At 40.4% G+C, this 26,057-nt stretch overlaps 1 protein-coding gene across 1 annotated transcript in view; it reads left to right on the top strand.

Moving 5' to 3' along the window:
* Positions 1 to 20,370, top strand: part of LOC116693157 (prickle-like protein 2) — a 36,721-nt gene extending 16,351 nt beyond the window's left edge. The window contains 9 exon segments of the mRNA XM_032521918.1: positions 11,901 to 12,085; positions 15,610 to 15,723; positions 15,840 to 15,977; positions 16,514 to 16,717; positions 17,409 to 17,595; positions 18,177 to 18,331; positions 18,480 to 19,281; positions 19,382 to 19,568; positions 19,570 to 20,370. Coding sequence (XP_032377809.1) covers positions 11,954 to 12,085; positions 15,610 to 15,723; positions 15,840 to 15,977; positions 16,514 to 16,717; positions 17,409 to 17,595; positions 18,177 to 18,331; positions 18,480 to 19,281; positions 19,382 to 19,568; positions 19,570 to 19,762 — 2,112 coding nt within the window. The 5' untranslated portion in view covers positions 11,901 to 11,953 and the 3' untranslated portion in view covers positions 19,763 to 20,370.
* Positions 20,371 to 26,057: the final 5,687 nt, after the last annotated feature.

Here is a 26,057-nt window from a genome sequence, read left to right as displayed (position 1 = left end):
CCTCCAGCAATTAGCACATCAGTGATATGAACAGCAGCGCGTGCTTGCGTGCCTGCTGTGTGTGTGTGTGTGTGTGTGTGTGTGTGTGTGTGTGTGTGTGTGTGTGTGTGTGTGTGTGTGTGGTGTGTGTGTGTGTGTGGTGTGTGTGTGTGTGTGTGTGTGTGTGTCTGCATGCTTTAATTACTTTGATTTAAGCATTTGGGTTTATTTCCCCATACTTTGGGCTCCAGAGCTTCAGCATGAAAATGATGAGTCCTTCCAGCTATTGATGACAATGCCGCGTGAGTAATGCAGACGGCCAGTTTGAGTGTGTGTTATGTTCCCAATTATATCACCAGTATTGTCACCCACTCTGAGCTTTTCTCAGTCTGTTCTGCCAGCTGAACTGCAGAGCTTTATTCCTATAGGGTCAACCGCCTTTCAATTAATTTCTTGTTAGTCCTGATCCAAATAAGCTCCAGTAAGAATTTAATCCTCATAACTGGATTACGTGCTGATTGGCGCTGCAAGAGAGCTGTTTGTTTGAAATTAAGGGTTACATAATTCTGTATTTGATGGTGTATTGACAGCCAATCAGAACTGAGTGGTTGGACAGTTGCGTTGTTAAAATCAGAATCTTGTTTTCCCAGAAAAGAGGACAATTTCTGGCTCCTATCAGGACACACACACACACACACCTCCACCTCCCCCTCTGTGCTGATTAAGAAACAAGATGGAGAAAGGAAGGACACAGAACTTGCTTGAAAGATTGCATTTTACAATAATGTTTCCTCTCCTTCTTCTCAGCAAGAAATAATCTGACAAAGAAATCTCATATATCTCCAGTCGTCTATTTTATCTTCCATCCAAACACACAACACATCTTTGTCATCTCCTGCATCTGTATTCCTACCTTTAGATAAACTAATAACATATTTCCTGTCGAGTCTCTTTCTTGGTTGCCACAGTGTTATTTTCCCTTTTATTACATGGTGTATATCAGAGAGTTGGGCAAGGGTTACTGTATTTACTCAACCAGCCTGACTCCATGACGACCGGCTCTTATGGCATTTTCCTGTATAGAAGGTTATTGTGTTCTGCCACACTTGTTCTCTACTGTGGAAGATAGTTCTCCTGTTAATGGAGGTAGGGATAGAAAGGCTGGAAGTTTGAGGATAGGGAGGTGTTGGTTTTGTGTATGTTTGTTTATTACTCTTATTGTGAATTGGTGAAAACTTAGTTCAGCAGGGGAGGGGGAAAAGGCCAAGGGTTGACATTTGGGCTGCTGTAAGGCCAGTAGGGAGGCTCACACACCAGTGTTAGTGGAGCAGTAGGTTACTGTTTCAGTCCTGCCCACAGTGCTTTGTTGTGTCGCTTTGAAGCTGTTAAAACACATTTGAATGGTTGTGAAGGGACATCACATTGTGGCTGATTTCAACAGGAATATATTTTTTAACACTACGTGTGTGTGTGTGTGTGTGTGTGTGTGTGTGTGTGTGTGTGTGTGTGTGTGTGTGTGTGTTTGTGTGTGAGTGCGCGCCTGGGAGGGTTATTGAACACACTCAGCCCAGAACGTTGATCCAAACTGTCCCCGCTGAGCCATTTGAAAGCCATTTGCATCAGGAAACTGGTTGAGATGAAGAAAATGATACCAGATTTCGTCCATCTGCTGTCTTGTGAAATGTATTTTATCAGTCGATTATGTAAGAGAGAAATGAGATGAGCCAACAATTTAGTTTCATAGTGTAGCACTGGAAACCAGCAAGAAGGATCCCACAATCAGTTGATGAAACCAATATTATTAAAGCCTATCAAAGCATATCTGTTTAATCAACCTTTTTGCTTGTAAAAGCAAAACTATAATATGATACATATCTAAACCCTTTTGTTCTACTTCAAAACATCTCAATGGTTTTCTGTAAAGGCACTTAGGCAGATAATTACTATTCAAAGTGCTCTGGGATCATTAGTCTTTGAACGTTTTATGTTGAAAGAGCACGGAGAGGCACACCTAAACTAGAAAGATAAATTTGATCTGATCTGATTGATCTGTTTCAGCCTCGGACAACAAATAAACATAATGTAGTATGGAGCTTATTTTCTATTCTGTATTGGTAGTGTCTTAATGAATATATAAATGGGGCCCTGACTAAAAAGAGGATACACGTGGGACAGTCCATTAGAGGACATCAAAAACGTCCACTCTCTGTCTTTTTTATGCTACCGAGCTACAGTACACTGAAGCTTGCTTACTCCACAAAAAAATTGCAATTCAAATTTTTCAATGACTGACCTTTATGTACTTTGTCGCATTATGTATTTGCCTGCCACAATTCTCCCAGAGGCATATTGTTGAAGTGTTTGATGTTTTACAATTTTTGCAGAGTACAAACTAAACCACTACCACTTCTTTAACATTAGGAGTATGTGTTTAACCACCACACACACGCGCACACACACACACACACACACATACACACACACACACACACATACACACACACAACAGAGTGAGAAGAAAATGGATCCAGTGAAAATCTTCAAACCTCCCACTGTAACCTGACTTTAATGTTTCATTGGATGTGCTGAGTCTTTGAAAATGTGAGGCTGTTGAAAGTAGTAAAGAGCTGCCGTCACAAATAGAGAGGAGGGAGTAACATGATTTAGACTCTTTTGCATGTAATTTTTAGTTGTTTAATGCACAACAGAATACACAAATCCTGAAATGTTGTGTCCTGCAGCAAAGTCCACAACAAGATGATTAATGTGCGCCTTGCGTGTGTGTGTGTGTGTATGTGTGTGTGTGTGTTTGTGTGTGTGTGTGTGTGTGTGTGTGTGTGTGTGTGTGTGGGAACTAATAATTTGTTATGTTTGGTTACAATGAATTAACTGCCTACATACAGCACTGAGATTAGCTGACAACCGAGAACCTGTTTGTTCGCCTTTTGTGTGTTGAAGGGGACACAGGAGTGAACACATTCCATTTAAAACTCTTCACCAGTTTTTTCAGATCGAAGCCTTTGATGTTCGGTTTCATTTAATGATTAATGTTGATTAGACATATCCATGAAACGCATAACAAGCCCATAGCTCTATTTTTGCATTGTTTGAAAGGGGGGAATTGTAAAAAATAAAAAAATAAAAAAACGTGAAATTGTTAACTTAATGAAACTGTTATGACTGGTGATTTACTATAAAGTGGTAGCCTAATGCAAAAGAGATTAAAAGTCAGCTTTGCGTTGTTTTTTCTGTCGTGGAGAGTCTTTAGTTGATTTTGATTGGTGTTGCTCTCACTGTGTAGAGTTAATAAAGCCTTGGTCAGGCTCTGTGCTTCAGCCGAGCACCTCCTCTCATGTCAGCTTTTACATAAATAAGAGCTTTTTCTCTCCATCACTCCCTCTCCTTTTCTTTCTCTCATGCACCCACACAGAGCCTGTCAGAGGCACATGAGGATGGGAGGAGGAAGGAGGGAGGTGGGTGAAGCATGACACGTGAAAAAGGAAAAGTGATGCTCTTAACACTGCATCTACAGCCCTCTATTGTTTCTCTGAATTTTCTCTCTCTCCATCTGTTTTTCAAATACCATATGTGTTCAATACTATTTTATCTTGCTGAAATTCGAGCTATTGTGAGTTTATATCCAGAGTCTCTTCTCTTTGTTCTCAAAATTACCCAATTATCCAAGATCGTCTCTCCTCTGGATCAGAGATGTTGATTAATCTTAGTTAATTTATGTGTGAATTAAGACGCTGCTAATTGGATCTAACTGAAGGAAAGGATAATTCCGGAGAAAATCTAAATTCAGTGATGCCTTACAATCTGTAAAGCCTGATATGACTACCGCACATACATTATGCATTATATAACCCCGGTGTGTAAAACAGAAAAAAGAAAAAGCCCACTAAAAGCTTCATGTTCTCCAACAACGACAGAAAAATATGTTACAGGTCTCTCTCTGTTTATATTTTTATTGTTAAATCAATAAAATCATATATTTCATCAGACAGTAAATTGCTGTTGTTCAAGAATTTGCACACCAATCGGTTGCCACGGCAACTTGCAGCCTTTTTCCAACCTACAGTTGGCTGACTGCTGCCTCACTGAGGTGCAGTTTGGATGAGTTCTCTTCCACATACCAGTGCCTGCACCTGGTTAAAAATAGTCATCATCATTTTCAAACAATTCATACAATTTTATAAAATCCATTATAATAAAACTCTAGTATCTCAAACTAAACTCATCACTTGATTGTGATTTTCTGAGAAGTGTCAAGTAGACAATAATGAATGAATTACACTGACCTAAAGGGAGGTACTCCGAAAGCAGCAGGTTGCCGTCAAAAAGGGTGAACAATTCTATTTGTCCACCTGGATCCTGTTTCCCATGCATTTGTGTGAACAAATGTGACTATTGTGAACAAAACTCTTTGTAATTGGTCCAGTATGGAGCGAGAACGCTGAAACGAGCTGCCACTGACAGGCTCAGACTATTATTATTGTCTGACTACATTAGGGGATGTGAATCTTTGCTGGTCTCACAATTCAAAATGCAACGACCGGAAAATCAACAGGTGACAACAATAGGCAGTAATCGATTGTGGTCTGTCCCTGCGTCGATGCAGACTGGTCCATGCCTGCGATGCATCGATGCAATGATACATTTCAACACCCCTAGGCAAGGCAAGGCAAGCCGGCTTTATTTGCATAGCACATTTCAGCAACAGGACAATTCAAAGTGCTTTACACAAAATCAGTTAAAAAACAGTTAAAAAATAAAAACAGATAAAACACGTGAATAAACAGTTAAAAATAAGAACATTAAGACTCATAAAACACAAGAATAAAAGTGACAGTGCAGCATAAGACTACATTCTACATCTACATCCTACTACATTCTAGACAGATGTTCATAATGTTCATACTGTTAATATTATAATATAATAACAGTCCCCTTTGCACTATGTTCCACATTTAAATATTTTTTATTGGACTCTTCATTGCACTCATCTCTCTACATTGTTTCTGTTTAGAGTATGTATATATTAGTGTGTCTATATTAGTGTGTCTATATTGTTTGTTTGTTTGTTTGTTTTGAATGTGTAAGCACATTGTGAGCAACTATGCTCCAAAGGAAAATTCCTCGTATGTGTCTTCATAGCTGATCAATAAAGCTGATTCTGATTCTGATTCGGATTCTGATAAGTTGCCGTCATTCTGCTATACTTTGGTATATAACTTGATGCCAGGTCAACAGTAACTTCAGCCAATAGCATTAGCTTACCTCTGCTCTGTTTGCAATTCTCCCCTCTTGGAACAGCAATTTTCTTTAGGATAATGTGCTTTGGTAAATAGTTCTTCATCTCTTTGGCTTGCAGTAGTCATCCCGGTCAAACTGGTCACTGAAGACCCGATGGTCTGCAAGGCACAGTGTACGGACCAGAGTTTTAGGATCTATTTGTTGCTGTAAGACAACTAGCCTTCAAAGGGAAGGGGTAAGGTAGAGAAATGGGATGCAGCCTTCATCCTGTCCGTGTCCAAAGTTAACGCCTACGAAAGCTGCGCAAAGTGTAGCTCAACATTTTGTTGCCACAATTCAGAAATGCACAATTTTCAATTGAAATATTTAAAAAAATGAAATCTAAAAATGTAGAATAAGAAAAAGCAATGCTTTGTGTGCTCCCCGGACCTCCTCTCTCTCCACTCATGTGCCACACCTCTGTCTTCCAGAAAGTCACCTTGTGAGATTTCAGGACAAGACTTTACCATCTTTCTATAATATAATCCGACACTTATAATAATAGGAGTCTGTCAGTAAAACAGCCCTTTTAGTGGTTAGAAATTGACAGTGGACATTTGCCCTATTACCTTGGAGTCCAGCTCGCATTTCAGTGATTGTTGTTCACATTGGTCACTTACAAATAATAAATGCACAGGAAAATATGGACCAGGTTGAAATTTTTTAATTGTATTTCAAAGTAAAACAGATCTCTACAAAGTGATCTTTATTAATATAAAATCCAAAATGTGTCACCATCTTTAATAGGACACATTTTTTTTCATGATGTAGTGTGTTTTTTGGTAATTCAATACATTTATAGTCTATATGAAATAACTACATGGTAAAGTATCTTTTGTCATATAGACTATAAATGTGTTGAATTACCAAAAAACACACTATATCATGAAATAAAATGCTCAAGTTATGAAATGACCTACATGAGGATAGGAGATATTGGCCATATCACCCTGCCCTATTAATTCATTCATTCCTTCATTTATTCAATAAAGAATGAAAAGAGTATGGCACAAATATAAATCTGCCTAAAGCAGGGTGTACTCAAAAAACATAGGGAAGATGCAACATGGGGTAGTGGCGAAGGACACCAAGAGACTCTAAAGGACAAGCTTCAAAGGCTCCGATTGGAGCGACTGTTCATGCAACAACAAAACCAGTCGCCTCGCCAGTCCCTTTATGGGAGCGTGACAAAGAATAAGACACTCTTACTTTCACTATGTATCACGTTGGGTTAAAGACCCACAATAACTCTACTTTGTGAGGCAATAAAACATGAAAATACATATTATGATACTTATTTTACACGTACAGTGAAGACTTGTTAGATCAGTGTATAAATGTGACGTTTTCGTCGGTTCACACAATATTCGTATTTCATTGTAAAAATTCTAAAGCAATTAGCGCTACAGTACGACCCCACAGAGAGAGGTTATCATTCCTCTTCACATTACCATGGCAATAAAAACACGACTTTGAATACAGGACAATTTTCAGAAATGTCTTTTAGCTATTTAGTAACGTCCAAGGCACATCGTGGCGCCCAGAAAGTGGCTCTGATATCAGTGATAATTAGGATGTCATTGTGGTTTAAAGATCAGGACTTGAATAAAAATCAGGGACCAAGGTCAAGACATATTATAACATGTTTGTAATCATTGTAAACTATGTTCAGCAGAGAGTCTGCAGCTTTTTATTCCGGCCATGCACTCCTCCAGGTGATTTCTCTGATACGCTCCTCCATCCAGTTGAAAGGGTATTGATCGGTTGGAAAAAAGAACGCCCTATCTCTTGGTCCTGCTAGGCACATGACTGCCCATTTCTGCTGTAGACCTTTACACATTTTTTAATCACAAGACACTGGTGCTTTCATTAAATCTATCACTGAATTTACCTTTTGTGAGCATTTCAATTAATGTTAAGTTCAACATGTCATATTTTACCAAAAAGATATACTGAATTGAGTGAAATGACTTAAATGAAATAATGTAATAATGGTCTTTAACCATTTATGGTGTGTCTCCGTTACTTATCCTACTTTCTCAATTTATGAAATATTAAAAATAAATGTAAACAAATCCTTAAAACACTGAATGATTAACATCAATCATTGTCTTGTACAGACATAAACAAATAAAAAATCACATTAAAGATTACTATTTTAAAAAGTGATAGTGCTGCATGATTTACTATACTTCAGTAAATTATCTTTGTTAAGATGGAAAATTACAAAATAGTGAACACTGAAACAGTTATTTTCTCCCCAAATATATTACCACTTCTTTCTGAAGCATGAATTGCCCAAAAGTATTCCTCCTCCAGGAAACAGAAGTTCACAACTTGTCTCTGCTCTCTTCTTGTGTTGCTGGGGAAGAACAGAGGAGTGTGTTATGACTAACCAGTCGGCCTGGCGAGTGTGTATTACGTCAAAAAGTCACACACTCATCAGCAGCCTTCTGTACCAGCTGAATGTGCATACAGTCAAAAGTTAGGGTGTAAAGACGACTCATTACATTGAAACTGTTTGACAAGAACGTTGTGTCTTTGTTTAACAATGCACAGTAGAGACTTAAAGTACATCTTAATAAATGGGGTGTGAAGGGACCAATAATCGAAGCACTGGTGCACACAGTGAGGCTGTCATTCCCTCCATCTAATTGTGTGTGCCAAATACATTTCTTCACAATGGTTTTTATTAATAGAGACACAGAGGTTTGGCCCATTTTACAACAAAATGGCTACTTTAGTATAAATTTGCAGTTTATCTACGATACATTTTTAAACTTTCTAAAAATGAAGATAGTGGACTCCTTTCAAAAACTTATAGACTTTTTTTTTACAGTAGACATTTTGTCATAGCAAATAAAACTCATGATAATAATCAAGGCTCCTTTTCATTTAAGCCATGTCACAGAGTCAGCATGCACAATACAATGGCCCCAGCCATCATTATTACACCTGCGGTTTTCCTGCTATGACATGTCAAAATGTCCTTTGTGAAAAAGGGCAATTAAAATCCATTTGTTTAAAGACCTTCATTAGGCAATCTTGACTTGTTTCAAGGAATAGTCTGACGTTCTGAGAAATACACTCTTTCTATCCTGGATAGAATACACTCTTTCTATCCTGGAGGTAGAAGATGAGATCATCTCTGTGGTCAGAAGCAGCTCTGTGACATGTTTAGCCTAGCTTAGCACAAGCAATGGAAGCCGGAGGGAGACAACTTGCCTAACTCCACCAAAAGTGCAATCCAAAGCTGTCGTATACACACATTGTATCTTGTGTATTTAACACTCGTAAACATAGCAAACAAGACATTGTTGCGTAATGAGCTGTTTGCATATACAGTGTGGAGCCATTTCTTAACAAACAACAGTGAAAATAAACAGCTTCTTGAAAGTTATGACATAGCAAACTTGCTGGCTTGGCACATTTTCCCATATCTGAACAAAACTCAATTGTGGCTAGCTTGTTAACAACACACAAGATACAATATGTAGCCTAAACAAGGCGGTTTTGGAGCTGCTGGAGGGCATTCTTGTTGACTAAGGCCTGCTGTGTTTCCCCCTGCTTTCAGACTTCATGCTAGGCTAGGCTAGGCTAAACCAACTTTCTTCAACTCAGAGATTAATAAATTAGGGGTGTTCAGTGTGAACAAATCCTTAATCTGAATTGAAGGGTAAACCAATATCTTATTTAAAGGAATAGTTTGACATTTTGGGGAAAAATTGTTGGCCGGGCGCATTACTTCCTTAGTCCTGCCATTACTGTGTGGTTGCCCGGAAACTAGTGGAGACTCCAGGAAGTCACTGTGCACAAGGTACATGACCCCTTAATATAGGGTGACCAGACGTCCCCGGTTTTCGGGTACAGTCCCCGGTTTTGGTGATCTGTCCCCGGAAATGTCCCCGGTTTCCACTGTGACTGAAAGTGGAATGAAAGAAAGAAAACACTGACCAAACGGGGCCAATCGAGCAGCGCTGCTCAGAGCTCAGAGATGTTCTAGAAAGCCGTGTTTTACGATGCTAAAATCACTGATTATTTACATGGAGTCTGGTGGCTTTAGCCAACGCAATTTCGCGGACTTTTATGTTTTAAAAAAGGATCTTAATCTTTAACAGAAAGGTCGAGCTCCTTAGAAATCCTGTCCATAGTGTTGTCTGTTGGGGGAAACAGCTCTAGGTCTAGTGTCCCCGTTTTAAGTTTTACAAAAATAAAAACATGACGTGTTTTGGAGGTATATTTGCTTCTGAGCTGAAAATGTCCCCGGATTTTATCTAAGAAATCTGGTCACCTTACCTTAATTCCACAAAACCTAATTCTTACACTTCTATTTGTGTAAGGATTCAACAGAGAAGCTATGACCTTTGTGAGATTTAGAGGTGCTGGTAGGTGGATTTCGTTACCTTCGGACATAACCAGGCCAACCTGTTTCAAGTCTTTATCCCAAGCTACGATAACTGGCTGTAGCTTCATATTTAACACACAGATCTGAACGGTATCAATCTTCTCATGTAGCTCTTAGAAAGAAAACAGACAAACGTATTTCCCTAAATGTTTTGAGTATTTCTTTAATTCTGACAATAAAAACACCAAGTGAATTTCAGCACTATAAAAGCTATAACATTTTTTAAATAAAATGCTTGCTTAGCCTATATTACCCAGATGGTGAGAAAGGGAAATATATATTAATGCCAGAATGGGGTTAAAATTTCAGTTTCTTGAGCAGCTCTCTGATTTTATAGTACCAACATAAGTCACGTTTGAACTGACGTCTGACTGGCGCAACAGGCTGCAGTCTTCTCAGCCCACTCTCACTCAGCCTCAATACACTAATGAACAACAGCCTTGGGCCAGGCTAAAGGCACAAGGTTACATACCTGTGATCTCTTCACACAAAGATATCAGCAGCACCCATCTTAGAGAGACAAACAGTACTCAGCTCTGCTTGGAAGAAGGCTGACTCACTGGCTCCGTCTATAGAAACACCTGCTGTTCCTTGGCCACTGCTTAAGCTCTGCGTTTTTTTCTGTGATTTCTAATTTGTGGGAAATAGTGTTGCTGTCTTAAACTGTCCAAAAAGACCTGTCTGGGGGAAACATTTTGAATCAGAAATGTCAGGGCTTGTTAACACTTTCTCCCTCATACCACACCATACATAACCTGCAGACACAAAAAGAAATCTCAGTTTTCTGCGCTGGCATGTCCACATTGATCCATTTGTCTTCTGTGATTGCTTTACAACAACGTCAGCAAGTTCAATAATCACATGGACTTTTCAAATTCTTATTAGGTTCTGACGTTGTTAGAAATGTTTGTTTCCTTCCACTTTACACTAATCGACTCTAATATCTCTCCACTCATCAGCTTTCAAAATAACAAGCCATGAGATGTGAACAGAAGTCATTGTTGCTCTCCTTGCCGGCTCACTAAATATGCTTGTTGCCTGTAAAATGAGTTGCATTTCATTTTCATATTTTGGTGAAGGAGATGATACCTACTCTTGTTAATTATTCATGTGTCAGTAATGTGTGCAGCTGTTCCCAGACAGAAAAGAAGAAGGAGCATGAGATTGAATTGATCTCTAATCTATTCACTCAAGTAAAGCAGTGAATGCAGATACAGCAGCGTTTCCTGATAACAATGTATTGGGACGGCATTGTTAGTACACATCATTTTTTAATATTCAATTTCAATTCAATTCAATTTAATATAAAGTACTGTGATACTACAGATTTGGACCACTAACATTTTTGTGATGGCACTGGTCTTCTGTCTATCAGTCCACCAATTTGGTCCAGACTGAATTTGTTTGACTGCTATTTGATAGACTGTCATGAAATGTTGTACAATCATGGTTCCCAAAGCATGAATCCCAGTAACCTTAATGATCCTTTGACTTTACCTGTGGCGCCACCAGCAGGTCAGATTTTTCACTCATCCAGGGAAAAATTTACTCAGTGGAACAGCACAAAAAAATAGAATAGACGTGTGGTTTCCAGAGGACGAAGACTTTGACGATCTTCTGACTTTTCCCCCAGCACCACCAGCAGTTTTTTTGAAAAAATGTCCCGCCAACTATTGAACGGATTGCCATGAAATTTGGTACAGACATTGATGATGTGCTCAGATTCATCCAGCATCACCACCATCAAGCCAAAATTAAAATGCTTCCAATACTATGACCAGATTGCTTCAAAACTAATGACATTCCCATCAGCCTCAGCTGTACTTTGCATCCAATGCGTATCAGCATGCTAGCACGGTAAAATAAGATGCATGTCAGCAAGCTGACGTAGGCAAAACCCCACTGTGCCCAAGTACCGCCTCACAGAGCCTCTAGCTTGGCTGTAGACACTTTGCATTTTACAGAACTGGATCACTGATGTTTTTTTCCTGTGCATATGTGAGACAGACAAGTATGGTTCATAACATTCATGTTTTTCTATAGCCACGTGTTTACCACTAGTGGATGTAAATCTGCAAGTTACATAAAATAGCCTGGAATACTAATAGAAAGACTTGGTTACCTCCTATTGTTTTCTCTCTTTGCTCACTGTCTTACTCTCTTTTTTATTTAAACCTTTAGTTCTGCCTCCTTCTCACTTTCTTGTCTGTTTGTTCAACAGGAATACCTGTGTCCACTGAAGCGGTTTGTGTAGAGGAGCATGTTGTGACAGCCATGTCTCTGGAGATGGAAAAGACCATCACCAAGCTGATGTACGACTTTCAGAGGAATTCCACCTCTGATGATGACTCTGGATGTGCACTGGAGGAATACGCCTGGGTCCCCCCCGGCCTCAGTCCTGAGCAGGTACACAAGATCAAAGATATTCAACTCGCACAGTAGACACCCCTTTTCCATCGCTCATGAGTGCTTCATTAGCTAACCCTCATTTTTGTCCGGCATAGCCAGACCGTATCAAATTGAACCGAATCGGTCAGAAGAATTTAATTACTTTAAAGTATCTGTGGCATATTTCCTAATAATCCTGAGATGGAAAATTCTCTGATCTGAAAACAAGACCATGTAGCATTATTGCTTGTAAATCTCCTTCATGGTGTGTTAGTCTCTTTGAGTTGAATGGGGGGAAGAGGAGCGAAGGGCATGGGGTGACATACAAATCACTTAGCTGTCAGGCGTTTCATGGAAGAATATCTGTAAGGACATTTTCAGCCAGTGTTAAAGCTGACACTGTGTAGGAACCAAGTTAACAGTCACAAGAAGAATGACAACCATGACCGACATCATGAATAGGAACCACAGACTCATCAGATGATTGCATTGTCTGAAGAACAGATAAATTAAGCAAACGTCTCAATCACTCTGATTGTCAAGCCTATAATCAACATAAAGCAATAAGCAATGTCCCTGATTAACGTCAAGAAGATTAGAGGTCTTCAATGTTTTTTACGCCAAGGACTCAGTAACCTTAAGAGAGTTGGATCATAGACCCCATTCTACAAATGTATAAAATGAAGTTGCATTTTAAACATGTTCCTACAATAATGTGAAGGGTGGCCTAAAACCTTTATACATGTCTTTTGCATAGAATACTAAGCTATTGAAATAGCCAAATAATTGTTGCCATAATTTTATAAATGCTTTTTAATGTTAAACATACACCGTGAATCATCAGGATGAACTGGATCCGTGGATGGCCTTAGAGACTATTCCTGACCTATAGGCCAGTAAGCCTATCATCAGTGGGGATGGATTTTTGCTAAATAATATGTTGGATTTATTATAGGACTTTTACATTTTTCAAAAAAACGTAATAATTTGGAGCCCCCCCCCCCCCACCCCCACCCTCCTTCCCGCATTGACACTGAGGACCCCCTGTTTAAGATCCCTGAAGTAGATGATTATAACATTTCTCCCAAAAATATGAGTAATATGTCACTTTAGAACTGTTCAAATATTGTTATTTTTTTCCATTTAATGAATTTGCTATGCTAAGCCTCAATGTGTTCTGTATTTTAGTGTATTCTGGCAAGTTTAAACCCAAAGGAATGGAAGTAATTTGAGTCGGTGAATGTTTGGATGAATCTAATTGGAAATAAGTGGCAATGTGTTTATGCATCCAGGTTTCACAATTCCCTGTCTGGACTCATTTGCAGTTTAAATGCTTTGTAATTGCATGCATGGCCAAGCCTATGTAATCAATTGTGCACATCCAGGGGAAGATATTTCCTCATCATTTCTTTATCTGTGTCCCTTGCTTTCGTAAGTTCTGACATAAGATGAGCCCAGTTCTGTTCAGCTATATGGGATGTAAACACTTATGGCTATAGTTAGTAAGGGCAGCACTCCTGGGGCTCTGTTAACAGATGACAGACTGGTCTGATAATAGTAATTTTCTCCAGTCAGCCATCTTGACAGGATGCTCAAAGAGGCTGCATTCTCTCTCTCATCCAAGCAATTGTAGCGTCCTGCTGCTTTTTTAATGCATTTGGATGTAATGCTTTTTAAGCTTGCCACTTTGGGTTTCTCTCCGTAAAATGTCATTAATGTGACTCAAATATTAAAAGAAAATGAGTATTTAATGCGCTACAGTTCATCAAGATGTCCAAACTCAAAGTTAGGGTTCAGATACAAACTGTATCAGTATAATACTGTCTAAATAATACTTTATGTAATTTATATCATATTTGTATTGTTCATTTTCTAAAATTGGCAATTGAAGTTAGTTCAAGGGATTGAGAAAACAGGATTTGGTGGGATAGAGTTTCCCATAATTTGAAACAGAGCTGAGACTTTATCAATTACTCGATCACCATTAAATTAAACGTCTGCAATTTTGATAATTATCACTGAAGTCATTTTCTACACAAAAATACCAAAAACTCATAACCTCTCAAATGTAAGTGCTTGCTGGCTATTTATTTGAATACCTTTAGATTTTGGACTGTAAGTTGGACAATATAAACAACATGAAAATGTCACATTGGGCTCTGGGAAATTGCAACTCACATTTTTTACCACACCAGAAACAATTAATTGATTGATCGATAATGAAAATAATCATTGCTTGCAGCCATAAGTTTTCCAAAAGCTCAAAACACAGAAGAGCTGTTTGCAGCCAGATAAAACACAAAAAATTACTGAACATTCAGGGATATAATTGGACTTAAACTTTAAAACTTCATGATAGGCTCTCCTCATGTGAACAGGCACTTCAAACAACCCTGACTTGCAAACCTGGAATAAGGCTCGGTGTCAACCAAACAGCCACAGCATAGAACAGAACAAGTTTAGAGAAGCTGAGGGGCAGCAATCAGACGTTTCTCTCGCTCTCGCCCTCCACCCAAATGATTATGTAAATTGGATTAAAAAAAACTCAGCAAAATAGATCTTTACACCACACTGAACACGAGACCACTCAATGTCACAGGCTGTTTTACTGAAAATCAGAGATAAGTGACAAGATTGCCTTCCTTTGTTTGAGTGTTTACTTCTCAACCACCAATCAGGTTTTCTCTATTTCACTCTCTAACTTGCAAAAATAAAAGGAGGTTCAGGCCGTCAATACCAAGCCCCACTGCATCGTTAATTCTAACTGCAATACAGAACAGTAGCTGTTAAAAATGTGGAGCACCTGATGCGGTTCGAGGTTGTGTCTGCAGCAGCAGCACAGAGCTCATTGTGGCCACACTTTGAATCCCGGACACTAATTTCCAAGGGCAGCGATGATGGAGGGCAAAGCAAAAACAAATTCTATTGGCATGAAGACCATGATAAATTCATCTCAAAGTAATTTCAGATTCATTTAGGTGGGTTTGTCACCATGAATTACTAAAATAAAGTAGATTATATAGACTAGACTACCTTTAACACAGTATAATGGACTCCCTTACCACTTTGTAAGTCGGCACTATGTCTCACGTAAAGTGGCTGCAATCAATATATTTTATATTAATAATATATCACATATTACTAATTGTATTTAAAATGTGTCTTTGTGTGCATCTTTCAGATTGTTCCTTTTATTTTCCAGTCACATATGAACTGTTTTGGTTCTCTCTCACTGCTCCATCAGCTGTTTTCAGTGGAAAAAGCTTTAAAACGGCATACAGACAAATAGTGGAGCTTTTAGCAGCTAAAGAGATAAATAATTATCTGAGGATATATGGAGACCAAAACTGCTAAAAGGAGAGTTAATATTTAACTAACCTTCATCACATGGCCAGAAACACCACCTGAAAGGAACGCTAACGTTGCTTACAAGTTCCTCATCTCAACTTCATAAAGCGACGATATGTCACTGTTTTTTACAGTGGCCAAAACATCAATGAATGATGAATTTAAATATCACCACATGTTTGATGTTGTTACAGGTGCATCAGTATTATAACTCCTTACCAGAAGAGAAGGTCCCCTATATAAACAGCCCTGGAGAGAAATGTCGCATCAAACAACTGCTTCACCAGTTGCCACCACATGACAATGAGGTAAAACTGTTTTAAAAGCATATTTCTCAATGTTTACACGTTTACTTTGTTATGACTTTGAGTAGTTAGCATTCTAGTTTTTATGATGACGCCTGATGATGAATCGTGTTGTTCAGATGCGTTATTGTAACTCGTTGGACGAGGAGGAGAAGCGAGAGCTTAAGCTCTTCAGCAACCAAAGGAAGAAGGACAGCTTGGGCAGAGGCAACGTCCGTCCTTTCCCCCCCACAATCAATGGGGCGATCTGTGAAAAGGTAAAATCTCTATTTCTGTTCTCCATTTCACTTAGTGAAGATACCAACGGACAACCCAAAAACTTATTAAGGCTTCTTTCTGTCTAAGGAAATTGCATGATCTAATATAGCTGTATAATTCAGCCCATTTTTTAAATTATATTCTTGGTTGTGCTCACCTGGGCTTCTTTTTAATGTTTCAGCATATGGATGAAAGAGATATGAAATAGGAAACAATTAAATCTTTAAAAGAACAAGTTATTTCAAATGCCATCTTCTCGCCCTCCCTCTCCACATCTTACAGTTCGTACCCAATGTTGCCTCTTGTCCCACACCTACTTTAACCCTTTCCTTTTTTAACCTCTCCTCTTGTCCCTCCTTTCCTTTCCTGTTGTGTTCTCTCCTTTTCTATCCTCTCCTCTCCTATTGTTTCCTCCTCTCTCATCCCTCCTTCCCATTCCTTTTCTTGTCTCGCCTCTCTCCCTTTTTCTTTTTTCCCTCTTATCTACTTTCCTTTGCTCTGTACTCCTCTCCTCTGGTCTCCTTCTCTCCTACAGTGTGGTGGTCAAATAAATGGAGGGGACATTGTGGTTTTTGCTGCAAGGGCAGGTCATGGAAAATGCTGGCACCCAAACTGCTTCGTCTGCAGCATGTGTGAGGAACTGTTGGTGGATCTCATCTACTTCTACCATGATGGCAAGATCTTCTGTGGCCGGCATCATGCCGAGAGGCTGAAACCCCGCTGCTGTGCCTGTGATGAGGTGCGCCTGTCTGGGCCTAGAGCCTTTCAGGGTGTGAAATGACTGAATGGTTAATAGCTCAGAGACTTGGATGTGTTTAAAAACTGGTCCAAAGAAAAAAGATGTTTCAGTATTCTTGCCATGTCTCAGAAAGTCTGCTTTTTTGGACTGTGTGGAAAGCTGGCTTGAGATAATAATAATTATTATAATAATAATAATAATAATAATAATAATAACCTCTGGCCATAGTGCTTTGCACTAGTTAAAGACTGATCAGGTTTGTTTTTGCGTTTTTATTTGACACAAATTATTTGATTTTCCTTGCTCATAAAAAGTTCTATAGGGCTAACCCTAACCCTAAACCTTTTTATAACAATAGTTTTGGATTTACTTGAAATATGAAAATGTGCAACTTCCATTATGAAAATAAAATACATTTAGAAGTAATGTGTAGATCATCATTGTTATTGGATTCATTATTAGTGAGACCAGGAGTTGTTTTATGTTTTTTATGTTACAGGGGTAACATGCAAATATTGTGAAAATAGTAATGAGCCAAATATGGAGCCCTGAACATCATCACCACCCAAGATGAATTTGCTTCCTCAGCAGCAATAGTAGTCATCTTTGAAATAGGGTTAATAGAAACTTGATTAAAGCCAGCTAAAATCATTGAATCCTCGCTGACGAATGTTATGTCTTGATCATGCAGATCATTTTTGCTGATGAGTGCACTGAAGCAGAGGGCAGGCACTGGCACATGAAGCACTTCTGCTGCTACGAGTGTGAGACCACCCTCGGCGGCCAGCGCTACATCATGAAAGACGGACGGCCACACTGCTGCAACTGCTTCGAGTCCCTTTATGCAGAGTACTGTGACGCATGTGGAGAACACATAGGTACAGCACATGTTTTAACATGTATGAATGGTTACCAAAACACATGGACATGTTTTTAATCATAGCAAACCTCTACCAGGCATTTATTGTAAGTGTGGGTGTCAGCTCAGTGAGCCTTGTGTGCCCCAGCTGTGTGGAGGCAGAGTCAGTACAGTGAGATGTGGATGGTTATTATCATCCAAAGCTCCAGTAACAGTGAAAGAGTGTGTTTCAGAGGATGCTCCCATGTTGAATCCAGATGGGAGCTGTGGAAGATGATTCCCTAGCTGGGGAGCAGGGCTGGTTAAATGTATCTTACAAATCAGGCGATCATGTATGGGCACACAATCACAAATGTTTTGTGGAGAAAAAAAAGCCTTGTTCATACTTTTACTTCATTTCAGCACTAAGTGACATAACCTACTGGTTAATAGCTAAAACAGAATGTGGGTTGTGTTTATTAACCACACAGACTTTGTAGAATAAGTATAAGCAGTATATGAGATAGCTGCCATCACAACATTATACTTTTTAGGCAGTTAAAACTAGACCACTTGTGTATTTACTAATGAACTTGCTTCTGGTTTCCCATTTTACCAAAGGCATCGACCAAGGCCAGATGACGTATGATGGGCAGCACTGGCACGCAACCGAGGAGTGTTTCTGCTGTGCCCGTTGCAAGCGCTCTCTGCTGGGCCGCCCCTTCTTGCCAAAGCAGGGGCAGATCTTCTGCTCACGGTCCTGCAGCGCTGGACAGGTGAGTCACCAAAATTATGACTTATTGTTATAATTTTTTAAGACATGACCTGTAATGGTAATTTACATTTTTGTGGTTTAATTAAAACAGTTTGTCTACATATGAGCAGTTTAATAATTGTACTCATCTGCTTTATTTGAACCATCAGGATCCAGATGAGTCTGACTCCTCAGACTCAGCATTCCAAAGCGCCCGTTCTCGTGAATCCCGCCACAGCACCAAGATTGGCAAAAAGGAGCGCAGGAACGCTGAGCAGGAGAGGCGGAGTGCCGAGACCCGCCAGACAGCTCCTCCACCCATGCCTGACCGTCTGTCTGCTGAAATTGATCCTCTCTCTGTTCAGATGGACCGGTTAAGCCTCTCATCTAGCCAGACCCCAAGCAGGACACCAAACCGCACTCCGAGCCGCACTCCGAGCCGTGCCCCGAGCCTTAACCAAGTGTGGATGAGCCGGGATGATCCCTATGTTCCTGCTGTCTATGAGGGCCCCCAGGGGGAACCCTCCCCCACACCAGCACCTATACATCTGCTGGGTCAGTGTAACCCAAGGCAGGGCTACAATCCCAACGCAAACGCTCATCCTCCAGCTCAGACTGCTGCCAACCCAGGGAAGAGGCCTGACTCCTGGGGGAAGGAACAAGGCAACGCCAAGAGGACCCCTATGGCTGCTCTGAGGGGCCACTCCTTTAATGAAAACTGGACCCACCAAAACCAGGAAGAGTTTAGGCCCAACAAGCTACGCACCCAGATGAGTTTCAATGAGATGTCTAGCCAGAACCAAGGCTTCTCTGACAAGAGGAGCATTAGTCTGCACGGATTCCAGAGAGATGGCCGACCCCCGCTGACCAGGAGGAATCCCATCAATGCAATGAGCTTCAATGAGCCCCTCACTCCTCTAGAACAGACTCCTCGTGGATCCATGGATTCCCTCACTATGTCCAATGCTACAGGTACAGTGATGTAAATGATACAGTACGGTATAATGAGATGTAATGATATGTAATGCCAAATTAAATGAAAATGTGACATGTGATTTATTGTTTTAAACAGGTAACTCTTTGGATGGGGTCAGTAAGCGTCAGGAGCATTTGTCTAGGTTCTCCATGCCCGACCTGAGTAAAGACTCGGGTGTGAATGTGTCTGAAAAGAGCAACATGGGCACCCTCAGCTCATCAGTTCAGTTCCACAGCACAGAGTCGCTGTCCTCCTCTCGCCCCTACACAATAATGTACCTCCCTGAAGGGCTACCCCTCCCCTTTCTGGGATGGCCCGCAGCCGTTGGGCTTTTTGGGAAGGTGGTTGGGTGATGGGCGAGTGGGAAACCTGCGTATGGCTCCAAAAGGCCAAAGCCCCCGAGTTTACGGACAGGAACCCTGTCGCGCAAACAGCCACAACCAAAAGGGGCCCAACCCCATCGGGAAACCAAGGTAACACCCAACACCAATGGCCGTCCCCCACAAACGCTCTGCGTCCCCCTTACAATGCCCCCACCCTGGTGCGACGGGCCCCCCAAATGGTAAGCCCCCTACCGTCGCTCCAAGGGGTTCGATCGTTTCCCCCCGTAAGCGCTCGGGAGTTTTTTGGCTTGACCGGGGTACAACACCAGCCCCCAAAGCCCGCCCCCCCCACCACTCTGTTCCCCTCAAATGGGTGGCACCTGTGGCTAGGGGGCCATGCTGGGGGGTGGGTCTGGAGGTGCTGACCCCCGGTGCTCCGCTGCTCCTCTTCTTCCCAGTCCGAGGGGAGGGCTTATTTCCTGGTTGGAACCCAAACCCCTCGGCCCGTGCACTTTGCTACATCAACAACGGGGAGCTGCGCCATCGCTACAGCCCCTCTGGGATAGCTGCCCATCACGGACCTCTGCACGGACCGATTCATGGCCAGCTGCCCCACCGCCAAAGGAGGAAGAGCAAAAACTGTATACTTTCATAGATATGAGCAAAGAGATGTATAATGAACAGGAGAAAATGAAAGAGATGAGAGGGGGGAGAGGTAAAAAGGAGAGGTTTAAGGAACGGGAGAGGTGGCGGGGGAGTGGGGAGGTGTGTGTGAGCGGGTTGTGTGTGTGTGTTTGTTTTGTGTGTGTGTGTGTGTGTGTTGTGGTTGTGTGTGTGTTGTTTTGTGGGTGTGTGTGTGTGTGTGTGTTGTTTGGGTTTGAAGAAAGAAAGGGCTATTTTTTGTGCTTGTAAGCTTACACAATCTACACCGGGTAATGTTTGTGTACACCTACACAAAATGATCTAATCAAAAGAGGAGCTCAGCGGCTTACACAACAGAAATTTTTACAATGATCAGAGATCAACTCATCTGATGGTACCAGGAAGCACCATGATGAATTCAACAACTAAATATACCAAGGTCAAGGTAAATACCATGATGTATGTGTGTGTCTGTGTGTAAATCCATGTTACAAAGAGATTGAACCGTTCCTTTACAGTTTCAAAAAGGAAGGTGAACCTGGTCAAACTGCAGCAATCGGACTGTTCATGCCGCAGCTCAGTGATCAATCCCTGGACGCTAAAACTTATTCTGTGTGGACAAGCCTGAAATTGTGTTGGGATAGTAAAAGTTACGTACTAGATTCCAAGCTGTGTCATTGTTTACCTCAGTGGAATTCAAATGCTGCTGGAATATAGTGTTGGCTCGCTAGCCCTGTTATCACTTTGTACAAATAGTCTGTTGAACTTTGTGCTCTACATAGCCAGCTCTCCATGCTTTACCAAGGACAGAGCGCTGGACAGCCTCTGCTCCTTGACCATTCAGGCACAGTAACGTCAGGTATGGTCCCGTTTTCTCTTCTGCAACATGCTTGTTTTTTGAGTTACCCTTAGATGATTAAGAATTATAAAAAATAATGCTTACAATAATAGTAATAGTAATAATGCAAATAATAATTATGAGAATATTAAAGAATAATACCTGTTAAATGTATATATAGTAATAAACTTAATAAACTAATGGATGTAGTAATGTAAATGTTCTGTACATATGGTCTTAAATATTTATATATTTTGTAACTAAAGAATCATTATTTGTATAACATGATGTAGAGATAGGGAGACATTGCATGTGTATGTGTTGTTGTTATCTCATACTGAAAATAAAGTGTACTTCAATGAAGTTGTATCTATAAATCGTTCTGATTGGTCAGATTGAGTGACGCATTAGCTGTTCCACAGATCCATACTGCATACTATTTCTAAGCAGGTTTTGGAAATGCTCACATTGGAAAAAAGAAAAAAAAACTCTGTATAGTGTAGACTTTATTCACGGTAGACATTTTGACTTTTCATAGCAGGAAAAGCACAGGTAAAACAAATTTCCTAGACACAATGGCTCACTTCCATCAGGTGTCCCAGTGAGCCAGCATGCACAATACCAGGAGCCTGGAACTCGCTCATCTAAATGGAATGCACTCGCTTTTGATTTGATCAATTACACCTGCTGCTTTTCTTTCCATGACATGCCAAAATGTCTGCTGTGAAAAAGGTCTATTGTCCCACAATTCAATGCTTAAGGGAAATGGAGGAGCTGCTTATAGGTGCAAAAAAAGCAATAACCACTAAGTACAGCTGAAGCTGATGGGAATGTCATTACTTTTGCAGGTATTTGGCCATAAACCAAATATTGGACAAACTAAAGTTTGAAAAATAACCAATCATAGGGCCAGTTGTTCAAAGTTAAACTGATCAGATTTTAGTTATCGGATTGGATCAAATCTTGAAAATGGGTTGTTCAAAAGGGAAGGAAGGAATCTGAAATCAGATTAGATCAGTGGTTCCCAAAACTTTCAGCCCACGACCCCCAAAGTAACGGTGCAAGTGACTTGCGACCCCCCCACTTTAAACGTACATAAACATTGCACGCAACTGTGCACACACCATAGGCGTATCCAGACACGAGCAAATTGACAACACAAAATAACATAACAGCCATAATATTATTCTACGGTAATTTACTCATTACTTTAATTTGACCTTAACCTCACCTACTGAGATGGATGTGCAATTTGTTTGGAGCACAGGAAGTCCAATCTTGGTTTAATGTTGGAGACCAGCTACTCGGAGATCATCCTCCACATTCAGTCGTGCTGTACACTGACCTGCTACAACTGATTCTGTCGCTAATATGTCGTAAATCTGTCGAAATGACCTCAGGGGTCAGAGTGGTCAAAGAAAATCAAAAGAGTTGCTCCCTTTTTATTTATTTGCTTGGTTTTATTTAAAATTTAGACTCTAGTTTTATCTTGTATTAAAATCATGGCTAACATATGCTATTTTTAATAGTTTTTGAATTTTTATTTTATTTTTGGAAATCAACTTGCGAACCCCCCTCTCTGGCTCGCGACCCCCCTGTGGGTCCCGACCCCCACTTTGGGAATCACTGGATTAGATCACTGAATCCAATCCTAGTTTTAATCTGGATCAAACCTTCAGTTTGTGTTGTTCAAAACTTGTCAGTAGGACATGGATAACTTTGATCCAAAAAAACAGGATTATCCTGATCCCAACAGGGGGGTAGGATTTAAATGTGGATTCCAGGAAGAAAATGTAGTAAAACTTTAAAATTGGTCAAATAATACATTTGTATCGTTTAGTGTGTATACTTTTATTTATATTTTGCACTTGTGTAACCATTGTAAGAGTGATAAAGAAGATAAAGTAGGCATAGGCCAACAATTGAGCAATTCAGTATAATAAAAGTAAAAATAAAATAAAAATGATCTTGTCCCCATGAAACAATCCCCCAAACAGATTTCAATAACAAACAAAAACAATATATTCAATTTTTCCATCATTCATCACTGTATATTAATTTCCTCGGATAAAGAAGAACCCTGAACATTTTTCATTTTGTTAACTATTGGACTTTTAGCCTTTTTTAAGACGTTTTCAAAATATCTGGAATAAAAGTAAGACAGATTACCTGATCCTGAGCATAAAATGGGATTTCCAAATCCGGATCATTTTTATCCAGATTAAATGTTTTGAACAACTGGCCTTCCATCCAAAAGTTGTTGAGAAAAACAAAATGTCCTACAATTCCCATAATGCAATTGACTAACATCTTTCATTAAAGCCTCAATGCCTGGTAAACTGACCTTCAAGTGCCACTTTAAGAATTGTGACCAAGATTTGTACAGAGCAGAAGATTGTACGTTAAAAAATAAAGTTGCCCGTCTGCTTTGTTCCTGAATAACCTCAAAAATAGCTTTGGTATTACTGTGCTGCAATTTTTTATCGGCTGACATTTACGCAGATATCGGTTTTTATGATGAGGCAATATTGGCCATGCTGATCTACCTGTCTGGCTTTAGATCGAACATCAAAAATTTACTTTCACTGTTATGCAGATGATACCCTAATAAGAATATATATAAAGCCTGATGAAACCAATCAATTAGCTAAACTTTAAGCATGCATTAAGGACATAAAAACCTGGATGACCTACAATTTCCTGATGTTAGACAAAACTAAAATTCTTGTACCTGGTTCCAAACACCTCTGAAGCTCTTTATCTAAAGACATAGCTACTCTGGATGACGTTGCCCTGGCCTTCAGGCCCACTGTAAGAAGTCTCGGAGTTATCTTTGCTCAGGATTTATCGCTTAATGGCCACATTACACAAACCTCACCAGCTCTTAGTTTTGGTTAAGGAAGAGGACAACGTGCCCACATTTAGGAGTGACCCCAATTTTTCAACAATTTTTGTCCGCCACATGCCATACCAAAACCGGAACGTCTCAGAAGCAGGTTGTCTTGCCTGCCTTACTTGCAAAAGATTTAATGTCAATACAAGCACTTTACAGAACAATCACGTTTATTAAGATAGCATCTACCTTTCACTCCAAGCACTCCTGTAATTAAACTCCATTCCTTCTCTTTTCTGGCATCCTGATAACAAGGATTTGTGAGGTCTATTGTGTTTTTTCACCTACAAGATGAATATCTCGCTGTCCGTGGTGTTGTAGAGAACACATACAATAAGGGGTGTGTTTTGGATACTCACAATTTCACTTCTTACCCAGCTTTCTGAACGCTCCGCGTCTCATGTGAAAATCGACCCAGCGCATATCATTAGAGGAGCAGAGAGCTGCCTCATGCACGCTTCTGCAACGTGCCGTTGAACATCAAGCATTGACTTGAATGGATCAGCGCCAAGTGGCAAATAGGAGCTTAAATTGCCCCTCTTTGATAAAGCTTATAGTTAGGGCTGGCTCAGGTTTGCCTTGGACCAGCCATAGTTATGCTGAGATAAATTTAGACTGCCGGGGGAACACTTCATCTGTGTGCATTCATGTCCCATTAACGCATACAGTGGGTACAGAAAGTATTCAGACCCCTTTAAAAAAAAAAAAAAATTCATTGCAGCCATTTTCCAAAAATCAAACAAGTTCATTTTATTTCTCATTAATGTACACTCAGCATCCCACCATGACAGAAAAAAAAAACAGAAGTGTAGAAATGTTTGCAAATTTATCAAAAAAGAAAACCTAAAATATCACATGGTCATAAGTATTCAGACCTTCTGCTCAATATTGAGTAGAAGCACCCTTTTGAGCTAGTACAGTCATGAGTCTTCTTGGGAATGATGCAACAAGTTTTTCACACCTGGATTTCTTCCTTGCAGATCCTCTCTAGTTCCGTCAGGTTGGTTGGTGAACGTTGGTGGACAGCCATTTTCAGGTATCTCCAGAGATGCTCAATTGGGTTCAGGTCAGGGCTCTGGCTGGGCCAGTCCAGAGTGATCACAGAGTTGTTCCGAAGCCGCTCCTTTGTTATTTTAGTTGTGTGCTTAGGGTCATTGTCTTGTTGGAAGGTGAACCTTCGACCCAGTCTGAGGTCCTGAGCAATCTGGATGAGGTTTTCTTCCAGGAGATCTCTGTACTTTACGCATTCATCTTTCCTTCAATTGCAACCAGTCGTCCTGTCCCTGCAGCTGAAAAACACCCCCATACCATGATGCTGCCACCACCATGTTTCACTGTTGGGATGGGATTGGGCAGGTGATGAGCAGTGCCTGGTTTTCTCCACACATACTGCTTAGAATTAACGCCAAAAACTTCAATCTTTATCTCAACAGACCAGAGAATCTTATTTTTCACAGTCTGGGAGTCCTTCATGTGTTTTTTGGCAAACTCTATGCGGGCTTTCACATGTCTTGAACTGAGGAGAGGCTTCCGTCGGGCCACTCTGTCATAAAGGCCTGACTGGTGGAGGGCTGCAGTGATAGTTGACTTTGTGAAACTTTCTCCCATCTCCCTACTGCATCTCTGGAGCTCAGCCACAGTGACCTTTGGGTTCGTCTTTACCTCTCTCACCAAGGCTCTTCTCCCACGATTGCTCAGTTTGGCCAGACGGCCAGCTCTAGGAAGAATTCTGGTTGTCCCAAACTTCTTCCATTTAAGGACTATTGAGGCCACTGTGCTCTTAGGAACCTTGAGTACTACAGAAATTGTTTTGTAACCTTGACCAGATCTGTGCCTTGCCACAATTCTGTCTCTGAGCTCCTTGGTTAGTTCCTTTGACCTCATGATCCTCATTTGCTCTGACATGCTTACATAGACAGGTGTGTGCCTTTCCTAATCAAGTCCAATCTGTTTAATTACACACAGCAGGACTCCAACGAAGGAGTAGAACCATCTCAAGGAGGATCAGAAGAAATGTACAGCATGTGAGTTAAATATGAGTGTCACAGCAAAGGGCCTGAATACTTATGACCATGT

The sequence above is a fragment of the Etheostoma spectabile genome, chromosome 7, assembly GCF_008692095.1.
Source record: "Etheostoma spectabile isolate EspeVRDwgs_2016 chromosome 7, UIUC_Espe_1.0, whole genome shotgun sequence".
NCBI lineage: Eukaryota > Metazoa > Chordata > Actinopteri > Perciformes > Percidae > Etheostoma > Etheostoma spectabile.
Note: the sequence above shows the minus strand (reverse complement) of the source record. Positions and strands in the feature narration are given on the sequence as shown.